The following is a 17,934-nucleotide window of genomic DNA, read 5'->3' on the forward strand; positions in this document are numbered from 1 at the left end:
CTCGAGTTTCCAATCTGCTTGGACAAGATATTTGGTATTGGCAGGTATTTAAATTATTCCTCTGTAGGAATCAGATTTTATTTTCTTCTGATTTCTCTTATTGGCCTATGTTGGAGTCAGTAATATCTATATATATATATATAATATAATATAATAAAACAAAGGATTCCAATCAAACAAATTACGTATTAGAACTAGAATTTATCTCTTTTGGTGTATGTTTAGTCAAGAAAAAGATAAATAGGTTTCATTAATCTTTCTGTTGAGTCTAATCAAACTGAATATGTTTATGTTATGCTTGTTGAATCAGAGTGAAGTGAATGATGTGCTGTTGAATTGTAATCCATCTTTTAACTTGAATGTGCTATGTCTACAGTACATAGGTCACGATTTGTTTTCATGGTTCTGGGACATGTTGCGCTGCTGGTGACTACTGTGGTTCTAGGGATTTACTGTGAGTACAAGCCAGAACTGGACATGACAGACAGGTTATGGAGTTAGCATTATGTGTATTCATGAGAACTTACCCCTAAAGTTGTCCATTTATCAATTAGCATTTCACCTTTATATGTTCAACTCTTTGTGGCCAATCACAAAAAGACTTGAACCAAAGAATCAGTTATTCTATACAATGACACCAATTCAACGCTAAATACAAAATGGGTAGGTTAGTATGTGTATGCTTGGGGCTGCAATAAGCCCCTCACTCTCACGTGATTTGATGAGATTGAATTGGCGATTAGGTAGCAAGACCGAGGAGGCATACCTTCAACTTCTGCAGAGTTCAGAACAACTTCCCTACATCCTGGAGTTCAACTACCTCCGGGAAAACCACAGCGAAGTGATCAAAGCTACCAAGGAGGCTGAGAGGGCGCTGAGGCTGGAGATGTCAACGCATGAAGCAGTCGAACAGCAGGTGGAGCAGCAGAACAGCCTCCACGATGGGCTGCAGAGCCAGATTGAGAGGGCTCGCGCGGAGAAGGAAAAACTACTCGCTTCTAAATTGCACATAGGTGAGATGGAAGTAGAGATTTCGGGGGTTTCATTTTGCATCTGCTGATGTGCTGATTGGTTTCATTGTGTTTTCTATGTTTTTACTCACCTCCCTCTGTCATTGAAACAGAACAGTCCTGCGGCCGCTGCCCAGAAGACTGGGTTCAACTAGTAACAAGCTGCTACTTATTTTCCAACTTTCTAACTGACTCACCGACAACGAAAAACTGGCCAGATAGCAGGCAGTACTGCCTGGGTCACCAGGCAGTAACTTTACGCAGAAACTTTGAACGACAACATCCCAAAACTTGGCGCTGCCACTTGGTGGTAGAATGCGTTTTGGATAGGCTTGACGGAGAACGTTGTGGAGGACTCATGGTCGTGGGTCAAGAACGTTACCCACGACCACCATTGTAAGAACCTCCCTCACCCACCCTGATGTTCTGTCTTATGTTGTAAGATAGATGCTACATTTACATTGTCTTGTTTCTTGCCACAAAACAAGTTGTATTATTGCCACAAAATAACTACAATTGTGTAACTATTTCTTATTTTCTTACCTTAAATCTAGCTACTTTCTCAGCGGGCAACCGGCCGATGGACCCGATATGACCTGTGCTGCTTTTGTCCCCACCATGGACCCAACTCATGCGTGGCCTGATGGACGGATATCCCCTCCACTGGATCTGTGAGATGAAGCCAAATGAGCAATGAAACCCTTGATTGGTCGTGTTGTGGATAAACAATACAATGGAGAACCTACTTGTCTTATTATAACTACAAGAAGGGGAATGGTAATATTGATCGTTGAAATTGAAATAGGGTTTGGGTTGGATTTTTGATTTGATAATATAATTGGGCTATTCATTAAGGTGTTCCCCATCAGTAATCAAGCACAGGAGGTGTGCTAGATATTACTCAATGGGTGCAAAATACGTTGATGGCTATGGGCCGGTCGATCACCACGGTTGGGCGGCTAGATCGCGTGACGTTACAAAATAATGTGAGAGCCCTGTGGTGCTGCCTGATGGAGAGGTGGGAAGAGGAGCCCAGCTGCTCCCAGTTCCTCCGTTGACACCAATCATCTTCTCAACATCTCTTTCAATATTTGGTTGAATCGTTCTCCCAGGTAGTCGGTCTGGGGATGGTAGAAGGAAGTTCGGATTTGTTTTACCTGGAGGGGTTTGCACATTTCAGCCATAATCTTAGACATAAACCTTCAGACCTTCAGAAACCTTCAGAGCCAATACCGTTATCTGGACGGTATTGGCTCCCCAATACCGTCCAGATAATGGGCAATCTCCCCCCAGTAGAGTGACTTGGATTGTGGGGACAACACCAGCAGTCAGGGTGGCCTGGCCCCGTTATGATATGGATGTGGCTCCCATGGATACAGGAAACCCGGATCTGTAGGATGAACAGCTCTCCCGCAGGCTGGATGAGAGTACCAGAGTCTAGCAATGCTACCCCCTCACCTTAACGTGGAAACCAAGCGTTTCTGTCTTTCTTTCTTTCTTCATTTATTATTCTCTACAAATGTCGGGACCCTACTCCTTCCACACTTTTTCTAAAATTTCCTCCTATAGCCCTAAAAGTGGCATGGATTCCCTAGGTCCTAGAGAATCCTTCCACTTTTAAATGATCATATTAGCTTGGAATTGTGTGCTACAATTTACTTTCAATTTACTTTACTTTTTTTTTTTTTTTTTTACAGATTTTCGATATCATTCAAGCTTTTTTCAGAACCAATTAGGCCTACATACAATTTACATTTAATTTCATTCCCGCTTCATATATATTTCACAGTTGGGCTCATTGACTTCGGTTGAGGCTAGAGCGTGATGACGTCACCCGCTGTAGCCCAACTTTTATGTTGATTCAATCAATAATTTTTAGAGCCAGTGAAACAGGAAATACTTCACTTGCGCTAAAATGATTAAAATATGATTGTTATATCAGGTGTTTGTGTGTGGGGACCCACGTTTATATGGCTAGAGTCTTGCTGCTTCTTACATATCCGGTGTTCTTCAGGTAGAAGCTAAATGCTAACATAAACAATCTCTTTCATGTACATAGTGGAGATCAAAAAAACAGAAACCTAAATTCAACTGTAGCCTATGTATACACAATCAGCGGTTGAGAACTAGTTCATAGTATGAACTGTTTTAAGTCAAGACTCGACCGCTTCTGGCGTTACCAACTGTAAGTCTATACGATACCTTGATTTATCGTTAAAAGTTGTTATAGGCCTACAGTTAAGACCGGTGTTACACCGAATTCTGCGACCCGCTGAGAAGTGTGACCCAAGGGGTGGGTCTTTCCTTCTTGATGCAAACGTTAATTCTAAACAGCATTTTTCACAGGAGCCTATAATAGGAAATGCTCAAAGGTATATCAACTAATTCAACACTGACTGTAGCTTTTTATGGGGAAAGAAGCAATGGTGATGGACCGTACTAAACGCCCTATCCATTGTATGGGTCTGTTAAACGTTAATCAATTCAAATCTATTTATTAAGCACATTGCAAATGACAAGGTGAGGGGCTGGGGGGAGATCTTATGTTTTATTTATGTTTTTGTTATAATGTACACCGTTTTTTCGACTTCATGCCTGTCTACTTCAAACTCGTGCTGCGTGCGTGCACGTTATAGAAAATGTGCAACAGCGCCCCCTGGGGTCACACTTTTCGGTGGGTCGCAGAATTCGATGTAACACCGGAAACAACAGTCACCGCGACTCCATATTCCGTTTAAATTGTATGGTATGGTAACTTCTCTGAGATCAGTAAATGATTAATTCAGTTTAGACTTGTTACTTTGTGTCCGCCGTGTGTGACAGAAAAGCACCCTCTTTATATTCGACCTCTGCCCCCTTCTGCTGAGCTTAAGATTCTTGCTCTACCTTGTGGTCCTGCATCCGCTACACAGATAAATGATTGGTTATGTCACGCGACTGTTAAACAGCATGTTTTTCAAGTCTTATGTCTTTCACATTCCATTTTGTCTTGACACATCGGTGAATTTAATTAGCAATGAAATGGATTTTGAATGAATTTGTTCTCCTCTTTGACTGCAAAAGAAAAAAAAAATGGTGTAGGTCGTATGTGAGGGCTTGCTCCTGACTGGGTACTGTACTCAAATGGTGCGTTCACATCGCTGGAAATTATGGGGAAAACATTTTTGCGACGTCAGAAAGTTCTCGTGAATGACACCTCATGACGCTCTTATGATTCGGCAACTGGGGCCAGATTTTGATAGCAGAGTTGCCCAGTTGGTGACGTATGATTTACTAGTGACGCGCATGAACATGGCGGAACATGAACGTTTTACTCAATATAAAAGAATCAACCATCATATCACATACTATTGACGGTAACGTTGTTACCGTCTGTTGGCATCGACTTTGGTGTACTGGTAAACCAGCTCTAGGTAAGGGCAAGTGTTGCCTTCCATGTAGTGGCAATACTGGATGTGCTTCTCATAAATAAAAGCAAAAGGATAGTAGGTAATAGGCATGAAGGAAATAAAGGCATGCAAACTTGAAACTGATCCTTCTAAGTTCTGTTTAGTTCTGGTTTTTATCGGATAAAAAAAGCCCTGCTGTGAAAAACTTTTAGATTCCCACCGCAGTGCACATGAACGGTCTCTGTCGGACCGTGAACTTGCCTAAACATTGACCTGCTCTTCAGCCTTCAAATATCAAAATGAAAACATATGGGGATCAGCGAGGCCATTCTCCGTGGAGATTCTGATTGTGAAGCCAGGTGCTCGACGATGTAAAAGGCCTTCATAGACAATGCTTTTCCTACTTGTTAAAGTGGACATGTTATACCACCAGGTGTCAGTGTGATTAGCCTTACAAGCCGTTTCGAAAGTCTGCCCCATATGACATCACTAGTGGGCGTGTCCACCTAGATCTGTACTGGATAGATCAGTCTACCAGCCTACCCAGTGGACTGAAGTAAACGTTGCTCATCTATCCAGCACAGATCTAGGTGGACACGCCCACTAGTGATGTCATATGGGGCAGATTTTAAAGCTAATCCCATTCACACCTGGTGGTATAATATGTCCCCTTTAAGTGAAGCAGTAGCAGCATCATGATTCATGTAGTTAGCCTACCGTTTAACATTCATTTTTATCACTAAAAGTTTTGAATTAGCTTACCTCTTGTTTGGTTTGTTTGTTTTCTGGTTGTCATCACTTGGACGAAGGAAGTTTATAACTCTCTTAAATTTTGAATGAAAAATAAATGAAATATGGTTTGAAAATCACTTAACATATTGTATCTATTACATTTATAGTGTACTTAGTTGTGTTTAGGTAATTTAATGATGCTCTCCATGCACGCTATGTAATTGATCTAAAAAGCAGAAAAATACAGCGTTCGACGGTTTAGACTGAGTGCTCGCATTAATAATAGTTAGTTCACGTATACCCAGTCAGCCCAAGGGTGAATGGCTATAGGCACTACATTAGTCTGAAAAGACTCACTTTGGGTTCTTGGATCATTGGACCAGCCGAGGTTAAGTGGATTGTTCGGAAACGGCACCAAATCGCAACAAAGAACAATGATCAAAACAACTCAAGTAAAATATTCACTGACGAATTAACTTGACAATTTGTTCGTTAGAATTGGATTAAAAGTACATTCAGGACCACTATTAGGGTCGATGTGACTATCATTGGATCGAAATTAATAGTTTCGAGTGCCGCTGCTTAACGAATCAATGAATAGGCCATCCGGAGCCCCTTGGCGCAGTGGACTTCATACCGGAACAAATTAATTAATTGGAATTTACGCATGTTCTAAAGTAGGCCTATGCTAAAATCATATTGAGCAAACGGGTAGTCATGTCGCCTCGACGCAACAATGCCTCCGTTTTTGTTCTTCACACACACACACACACACACACACACACACACACACACACACACACACACACACACACACACACACACACACACACACACACACACACACAATTTGTCCACAATTAGTTGGCAACCAAAGCGGCCACGTCTCCACTCGTCCATCTTTTGTATCTATCTCAGGTAGGCTACGCTTTGTCCCCTGCTCTGAAGCAGGCGTCGGTGTACATCCGAGCCGTCGGGATCGCCTAAACTGGCTTTCAGCTCATTAACGCCCCCTCGACATCATAAGCATGGCTCTCGAGTATTGACCAGAGCAGTAGTTTGGATGTCATGGGCTGTGTCCATCTGGCTGAGGAACAAATTTGCATTGCTGTGCTTTTTTTCTTCAACCTATATTAAATTAATTTGTTTTTAAGTCAGTTGCAATTGGCATGAAAATTAAGCAATAATAACCCTTAATTATTCCAGGGAGTTTGTTAAGACGCATTTAAGCATTTTAAATGTAATACATGTAGCACTGAATCTATCAAAGTATTAAATTGTTAGAAATTCTAGATTCAATATCTACCGTTTCTCTGCCCTTCTATTTACTAATAATAATCAGCTGAGTTACAGATTGAATTTCTGTGACAGGAGGAACATTGCAGACATGCCTTTTCCTGTCATTCTGCAACTGTCCTCGTGGTGGCAGAGTAATACCATTAATGAACCACAGCTGCAACCATACCGTGCAGCAGAAATCTGCACAGCTGGCAGATCATCCAAAAACAGCAGGCCTTGAGGAAACGCAGAATGCAAGTATCTTATCATGAACATCATGTACTCTCTGTCTGTACTGATACATAAAACAGCTTGTTCATTTTGTTTCACTATGTTTTCCATGGCTATGTCAGGGAATTCCCTATATTTTGTGAATGCAACTGACGAATTAAATGACATGTTTTTGCTGAATATATGAAGAATATAAAATGAGACACGAACAAGAGTTAAATAGTGCTCTCTGTCGGGTTTGAAGACGACAAGGCCTCTCGAAGTAAAGGCCATCTCAGGCTCTTTACTCAATGAGGTGTTCTGCAGTGGCCATCGTTAAAGATGTCTGATGGGAGACCTTAATGGTCCTAAGTAGTTCAGTTGGACGACTTTAATATGATAAGAGGCTGCCCCCTGACATAGCTCATAATACGGACCGAGTAGAGTTGGCAGACGGACGTCTCCTGGGACTTCGGTAGGGAGGGTGATGCCTGTACTCGTATAGAAACAACCAAACACAGCAGAACGTAAATAAGTTATTTTGTAATTTTATACCGTCTACCCTTGTTTTTTTTAACAATATTTTGCTTAGGCTGTGTAAAATAATTCCTCTGCCTTTTATAGATTGCACCATTTTTTTCTGAAGGGAAGGATCCAAATGTGGTGTTGTAAGCAATCTAGGGTTTCCAACCGAGTCTAGCATTACCCTCCCTAGGTGTGTTAGAGTAGCATTAGGTTCAGGGCAAAAGCAACAACAAGGATATGTTGCCTGCTCGGTTTTCCTTTAAGGAACATCTGTGGGCCACAGCCAATCAACATTAACTAGATCAGGAGCAGGCAATTCTGTTCTTGTAAGCAGAAATTAACACTTCATTCCCCTTTGTCGGCAGAAATTCAACACTGCGCCCCTTGAAGGCTCCGTCCAGGGCCATAAGGCTGGAAATTGAATACGGTTACTTCGGTCACTCCGTAACCGAAACACACTTATCATTTTTGTGGAGAAATCTGCTAATTTCCCTCCAGTCAGATATGTCTGAGGGCATAATCAGACAAAAGGACATTTACCTCAGGGCTAGCAAACTAGTATTCGAGAGAGTTATCATGTTTCATGAACACTTGGAAGTGCATAAGTTTACTGTTTTCTTAAAATGGTAAACCCCAAACATAACAATAAACCAAATAGTTTTGACAATTGAAAGAATTTTTTATGTTGTGTAGGATATTAGCTCAAGCATGACTTATCAAGAGACAATACCGAGATAGAAGTGCCATAAAGCAGAGATATCTGGCTAACATAGTATCTGTCATCTAGATTCATATATATGTAAGCCTATCTTTAGAATAGAAAGTACAATTGCAAAAGTGCATACAGTCAAACAACACTAGGCCTTAACAATTGAGGCCAGATTGTCAGTATACAAGTACTGCTTGATAAGATATCAAGCATAAGTTGTTTTCGAAAGGGAAAAAGTGATTACTTGTTGCTCGATATGAAGAAGAGGAGAATGAAATACAATTGCCATCAATTATTTACATAGATAACTAACGTTATTATCTGTTTATAGTCTTCTAGAGATAAATATAATATTAATATACATATTTAGAATACAATGTATATTTAGAATATGGTATTTTATTTTTCCTGAGTTAAATAGGTCTACATGCAGTCATTGACAACTAGCCCATTCCACACTATGGTATTCATCAGTAACCTTTATCGAAGGCGAATTACATTGAAATCAGATACAGGCCATGTGTAGGTTTACCATCTTGCAAGGTGCGTAATGCGTATCGTAAGGATTCGAAAACAAGTAATTGTTTAGGGAAGTGCCGCCAACACTACACTCTCCTGCCCCCTATCTGCCAGATAATGTTATCAGCGATCGTATTATCATAATACGATATTTTTGGCTGGGTGCGTGGTTCAATCTCATAATGGGAAAATTCATTGCTAATACAAATAAAAGAAAACAATTTGGATTATTAAAAATAACAGGCTGCACGTTATTTATTGCACATGTATGAATCTTGCATGGTCCCTTATCCAATGCCCTGACCCGGATATAGCATCACAACCAATCAGAATCCACTTCCCCCTCTGATGTCCGCCTTGGCCTTGGCTGGGAATGTGGTAGGAGAGGTGTGCGAGGGAATGGCGAAGCAAATACGCGGTTTCAAATCGTCTCAGGGGAATGCATCAACTTTTATGTTTTGATTAACATCCAGGCGGCTGTCTATCGCTATCTTCGGGCCTCTGCGTGTAGTCTGGATGCCGATGGAAGCAGACGGGTTCGTAAGGAAACGTCGGATGACAGCGGAGACGTCAGGCAATGAATCCGGGGTAGCTGGTGCCTCAGCCGGGGCAGAAGTTCGATGGCTTGGGGGTAGATTCTGGGGACTTTCGGAAAGTATCATGGGCACTTTGACACCCCGGGTCGGGGGCGAACTAGACCTACAGACTGTCCATTATTGCTGTGGGCCGCCAGATCTGACAGAGGACTCCGATGCGGACTACGAGGGGTTGCCCCAGGGAGCTTCCACCAGCACCCACATGTTGGCCGGAGCCGTGGCCGGGATCATGGAACACTGCCTCATGTTTCCCATCGACTGTGTCAAGGTAGCACAACTTGGTGTTCTGCCGGCATCCCGTGGCGGTTTTGTGTTGTTTAATTGTGACCCGTTCTATGTGTTGGGCTTCGCTCGGGTCAAAACTAGTGTTTTGTGTGTTTGTTAGCATAGCAGTTAGCTTGGTTGCTACACATTTTCTGCAGCACAAGACTTGAACGCGAGGGCAAGGTCATCCGCCGAGGCTAACGTGTCAACCGACCGGCCTCTTGCATGTCATCCGAGGTTAAATCATGCACACTGCCTGCCACCAAAAGGCTGATCAGCTATAGTACAAGCTCGTAAGTGTCGTCATGTCTTACCGGCTGCAATGTTACATAAGTTTCTATATAATTCCCGAACCGTGCAGTGAATCAAAATGAAGTTTTGTCAATTTAATGTCGCATTATATACGATAACATTTGTAAACCCCAATATCATCAACTCACGAAGTAGAAAAGCTTATCTGTCAGGTATAATCTCTACTACATTGACAAAATACGTTTCTTGGCAGGTCCAGTGTGCACCGCTAAATATTTTTAAAGTGTACTTTGGGACATATGGGCATTCTGTCATACGCCCTGGTTTTTCTTAGTAGAACGGCCAGTGTTCCTCTCAAGTCCATAACTAAATGATTGTTGTTTGGTCACATGGGCGTCATGTTATTTGAATGGAGCTAGTGTTATCATGTGGTCCCTGCAGCGATTATTACACGTGGGCCTTTTAATACCATTCAGGTAGATTGATTATATAATCTATTAAGATGGCTAAGGTACTATGTTGTAGTTTGTTTAGCCTTTGAACGGATCCAGGCATGTTGTCTTGCTACACAATGACATCTTGGTTAATCTTTGTTCTGCTGGCTATTGTGTAGAACAGCTATGGACAGGTCAGTCAGCTTGCTGTGTCAGTTTGATAAGACCCTTTTAAAAACACTACAGGCCCCATCCACGTCCCTTCCATCCGGCGGTGCTGCCTCCTGCTGTGTCAGACACATAACCGATGGTGTCATTGATGGCATACTTCTGTTCTTCTGATTAAGTATACTGAATGTTCCCTTCCTAGTTTCACTGGTTAGTTCTACAAGCTTTTGAATTCAAAGGTCATAGCCGTGTTTTAAATGTATAAATACAAGGGGCTTGAGATAAGACATATCCACACACCTTAAGAAGGTCAAACCTTAAAATGATCATTGATTAACTACCACGGCCTAGGTGCGTCAAGCTAATGTATTAAGTTGAATATGCTGCTGTTATTATAGGGCTAAGGCTAAAGATGTGTGACCTATTGCATCCTTGTTTTCTGAGCAAAGTCACAGATTATATTTACAATTGGTGCAAAGGGCATTGTCCAGGTATGCATACACACACACCAAATCCATGGGGCTAACCGATCAACCTCATGCGACCAGTAGTTTGGTATTCACTGGCCTAGTGAAATTAAAGGAGCCAGTGTCTATCCAGTGTCTATCCAATCCTAGACTAACTTTATTTTGCCTTTAGAAATTGGAAGCTGTTTTTTATTTATTGATTTTTTTGATGGTTGCAGTGACACACACACACACACACACACACACACCTTAGTGCTCTAATGGTGACTGTGTCCTCGTCTGTCAGACCTTAGTGCTCTAATGGTGACTGTGTCCTCGTCTCCCCACTGTCAGACCTTACTGCTCTAATGGTGACTGTGTCCTCGTCTGTCAGACCTTAGTGCTCTAATGGTGACTGTGTCCTCGTCTGTCAGACCTTAGTGCTCTAATGGTGACTCTGTCCTCGTCTGTCAGACCTTAGTGCTCTAATGGTGACTGTGTCCTCGTCTGTCAGACCTTAGTGCTCTAATGGTGACTGTGTCCTCGTCTGTCAGACCTTAGTGCTCTAATGGTGACTGTCCTCGTCTCCCCACTGTCAGACTCGCATGCAGAGCCTGCAGCCGGACCCCGCCGCCCACTACAGAAATGTGATGGATGCCCTGCGGCGAATCATAACCACAGAGGGAGTTTGGCGACCAATGAGAGGGCTGAACGCCACAGCAGTCGGGGCGGGACCTGCCCACGCGCTCTATTTCGCCTGCTACGAAAAACTTAAAAAGACTCTAAGTGATCGCATTCATCCAGGGGCTAACAGTCATTTGGCTAATGGTACCCCACAGACTGACACACACACATGCATACACACACTCGCATTTCCAAACCGTTAACATTGTTTTAGTGCAGCTAATGGCCTTTTTGGACAATGGGCAAAAAGGTTATCAGTGGCGACTGAACAAAGTTTGACTGATCCACACTGCCCTCCCGATTGATATATCTATAGGGCTGCGGATTCAAACCAATCCATCTATAGCACAGGCAGACCACACCAAACCTGAGGCCTTCTAGAGAGGTTAGATAGATTATAACTCAAGGTTGTCTGTCTCTGGACAACCTGCCTTTTGTCGCTCTGAAAGCTTTCGGCTTCAAAGATTTTAAGATCACTAGCAGTTTTGCCAAAACGTAACCGTGGAAGACTTGCTTTTCGTATTCCTTATTCCCTGTTCTCCCTACTCTCTCTTCCCTCTTTTCCAGAGTAGTCGAAGACTCGGTAAGTCTTTATTTTCGCTCTCCAAAGGAGCAACAACCCGCGTTCTCCACTAGGAGTCACTCTCTGCTCTCTCACCATTTACAGCCTGAACTCAAACGGAGCTACTCCACAACTTCAGTTCCTCTCAATAGATCCGTACTATTTAAGGATGGTTCGTTTTTAATTGTACGAGCTGTTAACCAACTGATCACCGGTAAGATAACCAAGTGTAGTTCAGAAAACGGCAGTCTTTAGCATAATTTCCATAAAACATAATTATAAAAAACATAATAAAGAAGGATTGCGCTTGCGGCTCTATCTATCCTTTGTTCTGCTTTTCGATTTGTGTTGCCCTCTACAGTGTTTTCTGCCTCACCTTGGTTGCATGTGTTTTGAGATGTGTGGTATGTGATTACCAGGGGCGGCGGGGTGTGTGGCTACACTGCTTCACGATGCGGCGATGAACCCAGCGGAAGGTAGGAGCATTCCTGAACACACACACGCACGCATACATACACGCGTATATACAGCACACACACGCATGCATACATACACGTACACACACACGCATACATACATGAACACACACACATACACACGCATACATACACGCAGACACACACGCACGCAAGCTCAACAACACTGAAGACATGAAGTTTCAGACACGCCAAGCTACCCATAGCGAGAAGTTGAACGACCAACCAAGAACGTTATTATTTTCTTAACGCAAGCACAGTTTGATTGTCTATTGGGGATTACATCGGTTTAGTTCCCATAAGCGGGTTGAATGTGCGTATATATTTAGTTCTGCGTTCCCTTGAAAGCTGCTGTGGTCCAGCTGCTCACGGCTGTCATCGGACAAAGCCCAATCATAAGCCTCGTCCACAGCTGCTGGGGGCGTCAGCTGGCTAAGGGTCCGTGCTAATGCCAAGGTCCAAGATGCGTCCGCACTGTCTATATCCATGCCCTGACATCTACTGGCTTAGTCACTTACTAATGTTCCTGTCTATTCACCCCCCCCACATCCTCTCCGGCCCCCCGATGACGGCGTGTGAAACCTGCTCCCGCTCCAACCCCTGATCAACCCCCCCTCAGTGGTGAAGCAGCGAATGCAGATGTACAAGTCGCCGTACCGCGGCGTGCTGGACTGCGTGAGCGCCGTGTGGCGGACGGAGGGCGGCGGCGCCTTCTACCGCAGCTACACCACGCAGCTCACCATGAACGTGCCCTTCCAGGCGCTGCACTTCATGACCTACGAGTACCTGCAGGAGCAGCTCAACCCCCACAGACAGTACAACCCCTCGTCCCACGTGGTGTCGGGCGCGCTGGCCGGCGCCATCGCCGCCGCCGCCACCACCCCGCTGGACGTGTGCAAGACGCTGCTCAACACCCAGGAGTCCCTGGCGCTGGGCTCGCTGGCGGCGCCCGGCCAGAGCTCCGCCCCCCACAGACAGATCACGGGGCTGGCCCACGCCTTCCGGACGGTGTACAGGCTGGGCGGCCTGCGGGGCTTCTTCAGGGGCTCGCAGGCCCGCGTCATCTACCAGATGCCCTCCACGGCCATCAGCTGGTCGGTGTACGAGTTCTTCAAGTACGGCCTCACCAAGCACCAGCACGGCCGCAGGCTGCAGCACCGCGAGGCCGAGATGTAGACCCCCTCCCCCTCCCCCTCCCCCTCCCCCTCCTCCCCCCTCCCTCCTCTCCCCTCCCCCTCCCCCTCCCCCTCCTCCCCCCTCCCTCCTCTCCTCTCCCCCTCCCCCTCCTTCCTCCCTCCTCCTCCCTCCCCCCTCCTCCTCCTCCTCCTCCCCCTCCCCCTCCCCTCCTCTCCCCTCCCCCTCCTCCCCCCTCCCTCCTCTCCCCTCCCTCCCCCCTCCCCCTCCTCCCTCCCCCCTCCTCCTCCTCCTCCCCCTCCCCCTCCCCTCCTCTCCCCTCCTCCCTCCTCCCCCTCCTCTCCCCTCCTCCCCTCCTCCCCCTCCCCCTCCTCCTCCCCCCTCCCTCCTCTCCCCTCCCTCCCCCCTCCCCCTCCTCCTCCTCCCCCCTCCCTCCCCCCTCCCCCTCCTCTCCTCCTCCTCCTCCTCCCCCTCCTCCCCCCTCCCCCTCCTCCCTCCTCCCCCCTCCCCCTCCTCCCTCCTCCCCCCTCCTCTCCTCCTCCTCCTCCTCCCCCTCCTCCCCCTCCTCTCCCCTCCTCCCCCTCCCCTCCTCCCTCCTCCCCCTCCTCCCTCCTCCCCCTCCTCTCCCCTCCTCCCCTCCTCCCCCTCCCCTCTCCTCCCTCCTCTCCCCTCCTCTCCCCTCCTCCCTCCTCTCCCCTCCTCTCCCCTCCTCCCCCTCCTCTTCTCCTCCCCCTCCTCCCCCTCCTCTTCTCCTCCCCCTCCTCTCCCCTCCTCCCTCCTCCCCCTCCTCCCTCCTCCCCCTCCTGTCCCCTCCTCCCCCTCCTCTCCCCTCCTACCCCTCCTCTCCCCTCTCCCCTCCTCCCCCTCCTCTCCCCTCCTCCCTCCTCTCCTCCCCTCCACCCTCCCCCTCCTCTCCTCCTCCCTCCTCTCCTCTCCCCTCCTCCCCCTCCTCTCCCCTCCTCCCCCTCCTCCCCCGCTGTATGGGGCCAGTGAGAAGGTGTACGGTCATCACAATCACAAAGAGAATAGAAATGACCCCCCCCCATCTGGTCAGACAGCAGATATATGAAAAACCGCTTTTGCAATTTTTCTTTGGCTCCTTATGTTGCTGTGACGCTGTTGGTATGGTCAGGGTGGACTTGGCGGCTGGTTTTGTTTCTGAGGAGATGATATTTACATGGTGTAGCACCACTCAGGTATCTGACTGGCGCGGGAGTTTCATCAGGTTGACTGAATGTGAACCGTTGAGTTGGAGAGATGGTCAACAGACAGCGGTGCATTGTTAGGTTTGACTGAAGGTATTACGCAATTTTACACAATATTCACACTTTAAGAATTACATTAGAGACCAACAATCAATGAAATGAAATGTGATCTATTTTGTAAGGATCCCCAGGCCGCAAAGGATCCTACTGAACCTATTGGGACACACTTGTGATTTAAATTAGCTTGTGTAGAACAGGTATCTCTGAAGCTGTGAAATTGGTGACCTCTGAATAAAAAAATTATCTGAAATATATAAACTTGACCCAGTCCTGACCCAAGACACTGATGTGGTCCACCCGGCAGGTACCGACTCTTAATGGGTCTATCAGTCAGAATTATCATTGGTTTATTTTTTTATTTGATTTTTTATGAAGTCTGGTTAACGTATCAAGCATTACATTGATGCATACGATCATCCCTTAAAATTGTACAACTTGATATTAATGTTGCCATCTCAATTTGGCAGAAAAAATAATTGAACATAGGTTTGCAGTTTCATCTCAATGGCAAAATGAGTGAAATTGGGCAGAGCTGAGATGAAGATATATGGCCTGTATGTAACCTGTATGTTTTAGACCTCCATTGTTTCAATACCGTACCTACTCTTCATGCTAACGTAGCCATTTGTAGTGTGTCGACTGTCTGGATTCTGTTTGAAATGAAGCTCTCATTCTGGATGGTTGTCTGATAGTGGCAGCACTGCACTCTCTCTGCTTAATAAAGAGTTTAACGTTGGGCCTCATCTTCATGCTTAAAGCTTGAATTCATGCCTCACCATCATCTCACACTCAAGAGCATATTCCTTAGTGCTGTCTGGGGCATTACACACTGTTTGGAATGTGGGTATTGTGGATTGATAATCTGGAATTGATGTTACCCGATTTGGTTTATCACTATTTGTGCTGAGATATCATGCACTGTGTGCATGTAGAAGTGGGCCAACAAGGGGAAAAAAGTAGTTGCTGTTAAATCTTGACTTAAAGATGGCAGGATGTGTTTTTAGTCATGAGTTTACAGTTTGCGCAGTTCTGAATACGTATCACTTTCTAAATGTTGGGTAGAGCGTTCATTTGAAATGATTTGTTGGTAAGGATTGTTGATTTTGCCACAGTTGCATTCTTCAAAGTGAAAACATTTTCAATATAGATTTAGTCAAAGGACTCCAAACCCGGAGCGTTTTGCCTGGGAGTCGATCACCATGTCCATCAGACGGCAATGTCCGGTGCTGAGTACAGACTTCATAACCAGAGAATAAGTTCATCTACTGCTGCTGTTTCGTTTGCAGCTTGTTACTATAGGGCTTGTACGTTACGGCATCGCCATGACTCCTATAGATTTGTTTTGAACCTATAGGAGCAATCGAATGTATTTATGTTAGTAATCGTTTATGGGTCATTGTTTACTATTTTAAATTGTGAAAAGATGTGTCACTGTGGAGACGTGTTCCAAACTGCCGTGAGACACGGCAAAACTATTTTCATTAGCATAGGTTATGGTATTTTTACATTGATTGAAACGTGATCTTAAACCCTCTTAATATGGCGGAGTATCCCCAAAACAAAGTCCCATGATATATTCTGACGTACAAGCCATATTGCTTTAACTAGTATAGCCTAGTAGGAGATCCAAACACTCATCTCTCTTACTAATTTGATCTGACTTACTTAATCTTGGAGTCCTTCAAGATAAATATATGTAATAATATAGAAGTATATAAAGTTCCTACAGAACGTCTTAACAAGCACTAATCCACCTTTAAGCTCAAGGAAGTGGACCCTGAACTGCAGAAGCATTGTGTCACAATAAGATAACCTTACTTAGAACTTAGATAAGTAGAAGGTATAGGATGTCCAACAGGCCCTGTTTTGATCCATTCAATCTTCTTCATTAGAGTTAAAAAAAGACCCAATATCAATGGTTACAATTCGCTTTTCACCTAACACCTGTTGTTTGAGTAGCATCTTGAAGAGGCTTATCAACAGCTGTATGTTGTGTTAGCATCATCTTTAAGAGGGCTATCAACAGATGCTTTCACTGAGCATGGTTAGGACATGACAGGCCCAACACACCTCGTCCGGGCTTTCCTCACCCACACACACACACACACACACACACACACACACACACACACACACACACACACACACACACACACACACACATACACACACACACACACAATCAACCATGTCTTGTCAGCACGAACACCTTGGCTCTCTCTCTGTTTGTCTCTCCTCACTTGTGTAGAACGATGTGGGTGATTGTTTTTAAGAATAGTAGCAGCACTTCCATGTCAATTAGTTTGCAGTACATTCCAATCCAGACAGGTTGGGATTTAACTCCTTAAACAAGTATAAGGGCAAATATTGTATTTTATCTAATCAAACCCGATCTGACATAATCTAACATAATCCTGGCTTAACAATGTGCGCAGATGATACTAATGCTGACAACACCAGTCATTTTGAAGCATTAATGAAAACCACTAACCCTAACCCTGAACTTGTGAATGAGCTATAAAACAGAATAAGTAAAGTCATTCATGAAACCTTGTTAATTTTAGCTTTATTTGTATTGTATGTGCACATACCGTAACACTGGAAGTGTTGTCTTGTACATCCTGGATGTACATCTATTTGATGCTATATTTGTTTATTGTGTGTGCATGCTAGTGTGTGTGTTTGCATGTTTGTTCATGTGCCTTTGTCTGTTTGCATGTGTACAGAGTGTATGTAAGCGTGTGTGCTAGTGTGTTTGTGTGCTCGTGGGCTGTATGCTAGTGTATTTGTGTGTGTGATTGTGTGTGTGTGTGTCGGGGGGGTTGAGGGGGGTTCCTCGGATGTTCTTTTTTCCGTGGGTCCCAGAGCCAGCACCAGCTCGCCTACAATGCCCCTGGTGATGCCCTGGTGATGCCCTGGTGATGCCCCTGGTGATGCCCTGGTGATGCCCTGGTGATGCCCCTGGTGATGCCCTGGTGATGCCCCTGGTGATGCCCCTGGTGATGCCCCTGGTGATGCCCTGGTGATGCCCTGGTGATGCCCTGGTGATGCCCTGGTGATGCCCCTGGTGATGCCCCTGGTGATGCCCTGGTGATGCCCCTGGTGATGCCCTGGTGATGCCCCTGGTGATGCCCTGGTGATGCCCCTGGTGATGCTATTGTTAAAAGAACATTTTTAACTTTTGGACTGTTCGGAGGCGCAGCAGAGCCACGTGCTTGAGATTGGTGTACGGCTCTGCCTGTCTGACTGTCTGTCTGTCTGTCTGACTGTCTGTCTGTCTT

The 17,934-nt window shown here is 45.2% G+C and overlaps 1 protein-coding gene across 1 annotated transcript; it reads left to right on the plus strand.

Annotated features, from left to right (window-relative positions):
* Positions 1-8,733: 8,733 nt before the first annotated feature.
* Positions 8,734-13,545, plus strand: slc25a28 (solute carrier family 25 member 28). The gene is made up of 4 exons (XM_079729874.1): positions 8,734-9,236; positions 11,132-11,360; positions 12,198-12,254; positions 12,874-13,545. Exons 1-4 carry the CDS (start codon positions 8,889-8,891, stop codon positions 13,428-13,430), a joined length of 1,191 nt encoding a protein of 396 aa, XP_079586000.1. The 5' UTR covers positions 8,734-8,888; the 3' UTR covers positions 13,431-13,545.
* The last annotated feature ends 4,389 nt before the right edge of the window (positions 13,546-17,934 follow it).

Source organism: Pollachius pollachius (genome assembly GCF_949987615.1).
Source record: "Pollachius pollachius genome assembly, chromosome: 2".
Taxonomy (NCBI): domain Eukaryota; kingdom Metazoa; phylum Chordata; class Actinopteri; order Gadiformes; family Gadidae; genus Pollachius; species Pollachius pollachius.

Coding starts and splice junctions, on each gene's coding strand:
- slc25a28 (XM_079729874.1), top strand. CDS start 8,889: ATGCCGATGGAAGCAGACGGGTTCGTAAGGAAACGTCGGATGACAGCG. Junction 9,237..11,131: donor TTCCCATCGACTGTGTCAAG/GTAGCACAACTT, acceptor CCCCACTGTCAG/ACTCGCATGCAGAGCCTGCA. Junction 12,255..12,873: donor GGCGATGAACCCAGCGGAAG/GTAGGAGCATTC, acceptor ACCCCCCCTCAG/TGGTGAAGCAGCGAATGCAG.